Here is a 6,941-nt window from a genome sequence, read left to right as displayed (position 1 = left end):
CCAGGGACACAGACTGGTGTGGTTCTGGGTCTGTTGGATGCTCCTCTCAGAGAGGCACTGCCTGAAGCTCCATCCACACTGTGCTGTTCAGGGACTCCTCTCTCTGTACTTGGGACCCAGATGGGATCAGATGCAATCAGGGCATCGTCTGAAACAGCAGGTACTGAATATATTGGCACATGCAGTTCTGGGTTCAGACAGAGAAGCAGAGCTGGTGCTGTGCTGAACCCCTCTCCTGTTAGTTGCTGGTTGTCTCTGTTCCTTTGAGACATCTGCATTCATGAATAACTTCCTGAAATGTGCATTACTGTAGAGACACAAACCTACACTATGTTTATACTTTCCCCAAGTGTATTTGATCTTCTGGATTTAGAAAATTCAACCTCACTTGAAGCTTTCAGCTTGAGATGCAGTTTTTGATACAGCTTTTCTCTGAAGGGGAGGCAGAGGTAAAAATAAATAATGGGGTCGAGGCAGACGTTTGCAGCAGACAGCACCAGAGTGAACTCCTTGGCGTAGAAGAGCGATTTCTGGGCCTGGCAGGTGAAGTGGGAGCTGGTCTGGCTCAAGGTGTACGGGGTCCTGCAGAGGTGGTAGGGCACAAAGCAAATGACAAACACAAACATGATGGTGAATATGTTCCGGCTGGTTTTCCTCTTGGCCATGTCTGAGCTCCTCCGGAATTTTTTGTAAGAGCTGTATATTTTCTTGGATATAGAAGTGTAGAATACGATTAGCAGGAAGAAAACAATCCAGAAAATCCCTGTGCAAATATAAGTTGTTGCTTCGTGCCATTGTCTGCCAAGCTCACTTTTAAGACCTATACATTTTCTGGAGTCATTGTCTTTAGTGATTTCATTAGTTAAAATCATATTTGGAAATGACAGAATCATCAGTAACAGCCATATGATTATGGAGACCACCTTGCTGTAGTTAACTGTGTGAACAAAGGAGGTGAACAAAGGCTTCACGATTTTGTAGTACCTGTCAAAGCCTATGAGGCCGAAGAAGGCGATCCCGATGTACATGTTCATGTAGAACACAACCGCCGAGTACCTGCACACCAACAGGTTCAGCCCCGCGGGGGCAACGCCTGAATCCGCAAGGATTTTGAAAGGAAACGTCAGGCTCATGAGGAGGTCGGCCACGGCGATGTTCTTGAGATAGACAATAAAACTCTTTGTGCTGGGAACGTAGAGGAAGACCCAGGCTGCCACGGCGTTGAGCGAGAGCCCCGCGAGGAAGATGAAGGAGTAGAGCAGAGGGATGACTCTTGTGGTTATCACCGTGCTGTGGCTGCAGTTGTTCCCCCAGGGGCTGCTGCTGGAGTTGAACATCTTGCAGTATCTTCATTCCTGGAAGCACAGAACACAGTATCTCAGTAGGACAGTGTGGTGCTGGGTTTTCTGCTAATTGCTCTAAGGTTTCTACCCTCCCTTCCAAAGGAGCTGGGTGTGCCTCTCAGAAATGACCACGCTCCCACACCTCAGCATTCCCAGCAGAGAATTTTCTGAGCGGTGCCATCTCACTCCCTGGGGATGTTCCAGGGCACGTGGTTGCTTTGATCAGAGGATCCATTTGTTTCTCTGTCTGACTTTAACCCGCTGCCCTCCAGCCCAGGGCTGCCCCTTTCCTGCAGGCCTGAGCCCACGTGCTGTGAGCTGGTGACTCAGGGTTAATGAGATGTGTTAAAGGACTGGTATTTTAAACACTGATTTACCATGAAACACCAGGGATATGAATATTCCTGGCCAAAGCATTCTGTAAAAACTCCTCTTCTGTTGGTCAGGACTGGAGATAGGTTGCCATATGCTGGGCATTTCCAGGCTCCCTTGCAAGGAACTTGCATGTGCAGCTGGCAGAGCTTGCTCCAGCAGCCCAGCACACAGGAGCGTGTCTGTGTGCTGCTTTGTCATCTGGGAGCTTCAGCTGGCTTCTCAAGTCAGTCAGATTTACATTTTAAAGGATTTCCAAGAAGAAATCACATCTGCTGTCTGCTTTTCTTTGCCAGAATGTTTGTGGGGGTGGATTATACTCTGTGGGGAGGGCAGAACAAATATAGATATAAATATAATGCTGCTGTATTTGGCAAGTGAAGCCCTGGGCAACTGGAAAATATGTGCCTTGAAGCTGGGAAAAAACCCACCTTGTCTTTTAGAAAAGAATTTCCTTTTATCCCCATTCTGAGTCAGTAGCTGATGTCTCTGTGGGACGGGTTGGAGCCTGAATGCAACCTTGCAATAGCCAGAAATGGACATTTTTTCTCAAATAGGTAAAATGGTCTCCTTTGGTGTGTTGTTTTCTGTACCTCTTGCAGATGGTGTAAAGGCTGATCAGCTCAGGTGTGTTCTGGAGAGGAGCACGGGGCAGGTGTGACACCCTGTGCACACCCAAAGCCTGCACTTCACCTCCTCCTGGTCCTTATCCTGCCAGAGCAGCCATCCTGTCTTTGTGTTCCAGCTCCATCAAGCCATTTGTTTTTGTTTGCTGGGGTTTTAAAAGAAAATGATGGTTTGGAGAGTGGGCATTAAACTACCACATGAACAGGTGTGCTTGAGCTGAGGTTACGTGGGTAGAGCTTGGGGTGATAATGCTGAAATTAGAAGCATCTTCTGGAAAGGCACTAATAGCAAATGGCATTTTAATGTAAATAGTAACACGCTGTATTTAAAAACTCTTCTCTCCTGCTGTGTCCCTGTTCACTTTCTCCCTCCAGGCTTTCTTAGCAGGACCCTCTCCCTGCACATAGTGTGTTAAGAACCTGTCCCCAGCCAAGAACACACAGGTGGGTCTTTCTGTGCTTGGACTTGGGAACAGGAATTAAATTAGAAGTTCATGAAGTATGTTTTGTGCTGAGGCATCATACAACAAAGGATTATTTCAGAACTGTGTGACTAATCTTTGTAAAGTCCCTTGAGTCTGTGCAGCATGGAGGACACCCTAGACAAATTGCACATTTGATACCAGCAGATTTATCAGCTGCCTGTCACTGGGAGGGAGCCACAGGCCAGGCTCTGTACATTTTCCACATCATTGGCATGTCCTTACCTTCCCTCAGCTCTGCTGTGGCACTCTGCTGCAGGTCCAGAGCGCTGTCCCTTCCCAGGCCCGGGGCCTCTGCTCTTGCTGGGACACCTGTGGGAGAGACAGAGATCCTGGCTCCTGGCAGTGCAGCCCTGGGGGCTGAGGGGTCCCACAGCCCAGCACTGAGCAGTGCTCACACATGGCTTCACATCCCTCGGGGAGCCTCAGGCTGCTTGGGGACAGATGTGGAGCAGCCGTGTTCAGGCTGAGCCCTGTCACTGCTGGGTGGGGCTGGGGGCTCCCGTGTCCCCTGCTGCTCTTGTCCTGCTGCTGTGAGCAGCCCAGCAGTGACAGCAGCACTGTCACCTCCCCGGCCTGGCCCTGTCCATGGAGCCCAGGTGTATGGGAGGGCTGGCACACACACACAGCCTTCCACACTGCAGCAGCTGCTCTTGCTGAACGCTTGGGCCAGCCTGGAGTGTGAATAATGTCAGCCAGGTGTGCAAAAACAGCAAACCTGATTCACCAGATGACTGAGACTGATAGGGTAAAACATAGAAAAGTTCTGAAGTTTCTCAGCGTGCAAATCACGTTGTCTTGGCACAACACACAAAAAGGAAGCTGCATAAACCTTTAGAAATGCTCAGTCCCTTCTGAGGTCAGACTCTTGTGCTGTCCCCTGTGACTCTTCCACAGTAGCATTAAGGCAATTCTTGACTTCTGTGACATGGCTGTCAGGTTTCAAAGTTCACCCTGCTTTACTGAACATAAGAATAATATTTATAAGTTGTGTTACTTGTTTATTTACCCTGAATTTACCAGAGGCTGTGCAGTTTCAAGCACACATTTTAGCTATTTATGGAAACGAATGCAGCTGTTTATTAAATATGTAATATAGTCACTGAGCCAGGAACTGGTGACAGCGGTCACTGTCACCAGAAGCTGTTTTTTAAATGCAAAATGGAGTTAACTGGAGGATGTGATCACGCCGGATGGTACCTCTGACGTGAGGGGGAAGATGGAGAAGGAGGAAGCACGACACACTCCACAGCCATTGCAAGTTGTGCTGAGTGTGCTAAAAGAAGAATCTTATTTTAAGATTTTCCCTCTAATGTGGTAGGAATGTTGTTGCTGGTGGAACTCGCAGTGCTGTCCGTGCTGGTGCAGTCCTGGTGGGAAAGCTGCAGTGGGTGTCCCTGTGGGGCAGCAGGGTGCTGGATGGAGGCTCAGGAGCTGTGCTGGGCACTGGCAGGGGCCAGGCAGGGCTGGCTGAGCGTGGTCAGGGCTGCTCTGAGCCTTCTCTGTGTCCCCAGCGAGGAGCCCAGCCTGGCAGCCCGTGGGGTGTGGGCTGCCTGGAGACACTCCCCGGCTGGAGCTGCTGCTCTCCTCTGGAAGGCACTGCTTGCAGTAACTCTGGAGATATCTTGGTACATTTGATGTGTTGCAAGTTTGCCAATAGTCTAAAATGTTGTTATTTATTGTTCTTATTATGACGTTTGTCGTAAGGCAATGTCTGGGTTTTAATACTTAAGAGAATAAAAGTATGCAAAATATACTAAAGGGTTATTTTAGCCTCTGGAAGTGGCATGCTGGCTGGTAGTCGTTCTTGTTTGTCGTGGAATGCAGCGGAGGAAAATGGGAGGAATCCCAGAATTAGGATGGCAGAAGAAATAGGTGTCGTTCCCATGGCAGGAGGCAGCTGGGGAGGATGTGCCCTGGTGCGAGTGGGAGGAATTGGGATGAGCAGTGGCACTCCCGTTGCAGGAGGCAGGAGGATGCAGCGTTAACCCGGGTCCCCTCCTCCAGCAGGGCTCCAGGAAGGGCTCGGTGGGTGCAGCAGTGACCTCGGGAGTGCCTCGCCCTCTCCTCCCAGCTCCTGCTTTCCAGACCCCCAGGTGCTGTGCAAGGCCAGGGGACACAGAAAGCCGTGGCTCTCCTCAGCTGCTCCTTGGCTTGCCTGTGGCAGTGGCTGAGAAGGGACCCTGGTGGCACTGGGGGTGTGCTCTGTCTGCAGTCAGTGAGGGAAGGACAGCTGGGTGAGCCCTCTGCCACATCCCAGGACATCCACTGCGGATCCCAACAGGCCAAATGCAGGATGCTGCAGCGAGGTGAGCGCAGGTATCACACATCAGGGTGAGACCATCCTGATGTTCTCCTGGCAGCGGCAGTGAGCTCCTGCTGCTCTGAAGGACACGGAGAGGAGAGCCAGCAGCTCCACACAGCACAGGAGATAAGGCTGTGTATTTCCCATTAGGGCCACGGTGGCAGGACACCTCAAGGGCAGAATTGTTTATCTGTCTTGCAAAAACCACCAGGAACTGTTCCATTTCTTCTTCCTGTCCAGCAGTCTCTGTGCTCCTTTGAATCTGAAATTTAACAGCTTTGTCTTCCTGAGAAGCTAAATCTTCCATTCTCTTTCTATTTCTGATTTTTAGACAAGAGTATGCATTATTCTGAGCACGCTTCTAGTCTTGAAAGATTGTAGTCTGTGAAGTATCTGTGCAGAGCCTGGTACCCACCTGATGCTCAGATGGAACCTTGGGCAATGCTTTGAGCTCTTTGCACACAGCATAATTTCAAGTACTGAGGTTTTAAAATTAAGTCTCGAAATTCCCCCACTGAGATCTCACATTAGTTATCATACTGGATTTAGGGAGTTGTGGATGTGAGAGGAAATGTTAGGTCAAGTAATAGTTTAAGAAGTTAATAATAATAATAATAATAATAGTAACAACAATAAAAATTGCAATGAAGGAAAATAACAAGGAGAGAAATAAACCCCAAGAAAAACAAGTGGATCAGCTTTCCTGGTGTGCCCCTCTGCACTGGCAGAGCATGTGAAGCTGGGGAATCCTTGACTTGGTGCAAGCCCTGCTCATCAACAGCTAAACCATCAGGGTGAAATCAACATCGTTCTCATCCCAAACCCAAACACTTTTCTGTGCCAGCTACCGGGAGAAAATTAACTCTATGCCAGCTAAAACCAGAGCCCTGGGTCAATAAAACATTTCATTGTCCTAAAACTGGGTTTTAAAAGTAGTAAAGTGTGGCTCAAGGAAGTTTTCCCCTTTATTATTATATTTTAATAGTAGCATTTGTCATTCAAATATTTAATTTTAATTTCTGTTTTCTGATGTTTTAAACTATGAGTTTCATATAGTTACATTTTATCAGTCATAAATTAAAACAAAAGTAGTTGCTTAAGAGAAATATTTTTTTTTAAGGCAGATGAGAAGAATCCTTGCCTGTGGATCCTCCATCTGCTGGCACAGCTGGAGCTGCTCCACGGCTGAAGCAGTAGTTTCTGTACCGCTTTCTGTAGATAGTTCTTTAGTTAAAACTGCTCGTTTGTGCTATTAGGTGTTAGTAATTTACAGAAGGCCTGGATGCTCACCTTATTTGCCAATTTTAAAAGTAAAATTGCGGTGGCAGCTACTTAAAAATACTCGGGGATGTTCGAGAGCGTTCGCAGGGGACAGGAGCAGGTGGTGGGAGGCGGTGTCTCACCTGGACAGGAGGGTGGGATGGATGCGTGTCCCTCTTCTGCTGCTCCGCACCCAGAGCTCGCTGCCCCGGCAGCTGCACGGGGAGCGTCAGGGAGCGGGTCCGGGATGGTTCCGGCCCTGGGGAGCCGGTCCGGGATGGTCCCGGCCCTGGGGAGCCGGTCCGGGATGGTCCCGGCCCTGGGGAGCCGGTCCGGGATGGTCCCGGCCCTGGGGAGCCGGTCCGGGATGGTTCCGGCCCTGGGGAGCCGGTCCGGGATGGTCCCGGCCCTGGGGAACCGGTCCGGGATGGTCCTGGCCCTGGGGAGCCGGTCCGGGATGGTCCTGTCTGTGGAGAGCCGGTCCGGGATGGTCCCGGCCCTGGGGAACCGGTCCGGGATGGTCCTGTCTGCGGGAGTCGATCCCGGGGAGCCG

The 6,941-nt window shown here is 49.9% G+C and overlaps 1 protein-coding gene across 2 annotated transcripts; it reads right to left on the bottom strand.

The window, feature by feature from the left end:
* Positions 1–6: 6 nt before the first annotated feature.
* On the bottom strand, positions 7–6,935 carry P2RY14 (purinergic receptor P2Y14). 2 transcript variants are annotated; one of them, XM_015637053.1, is made up of 3 exons: positions 6,532–6,935; positions 3,049–3,135; positions 7–1,355 (listed from the first exon to the last, which is right to left on the bottom strand). In XM_015637053.1, the coding sequence occupies exon 3, from the start codon at positions 1,335–1,337 to the stop codon at positions 324–326; it is 1,014 nt and encodes a 337-aa protein (XP_015492539.1). In that variant the 5' UTR covers positions 1,338–1,355; positions 3,049–3,135; positions 6,532–6,935; the 3' UTR covers positions 7–323. The 2 variants fall into 2 exon arrangements, with proteins under 2 accessions (XP_015492539.1, XP_018863276.1); XM_019007731.2 differs by lacking the exon at positions 6,532–6,935 and having other exon boundaries at positions 3,049–4,313.
* Between the last annotated feature and the right edge of the window lie 6 nt (positions 6,936–6,941).

Source organism: Parus major, chromosome 9 (genome assembly GCF_001522545.3).
Source record: "Parus major isolate Abel chromosome 9, Parus_major1.1, whole genome shotgun sequence".
Classification (NCBI taxonomy): domain Eukaryota; kingdom Metazoa; phylum Chordata; class Aves; order Passeriformes; family Paridae; genus Parus; species Parus major.
Note: the sequence above shows the minus strand (reverse complement) of the source record. Positions and strands in the feature narration are given on the sequence as shown.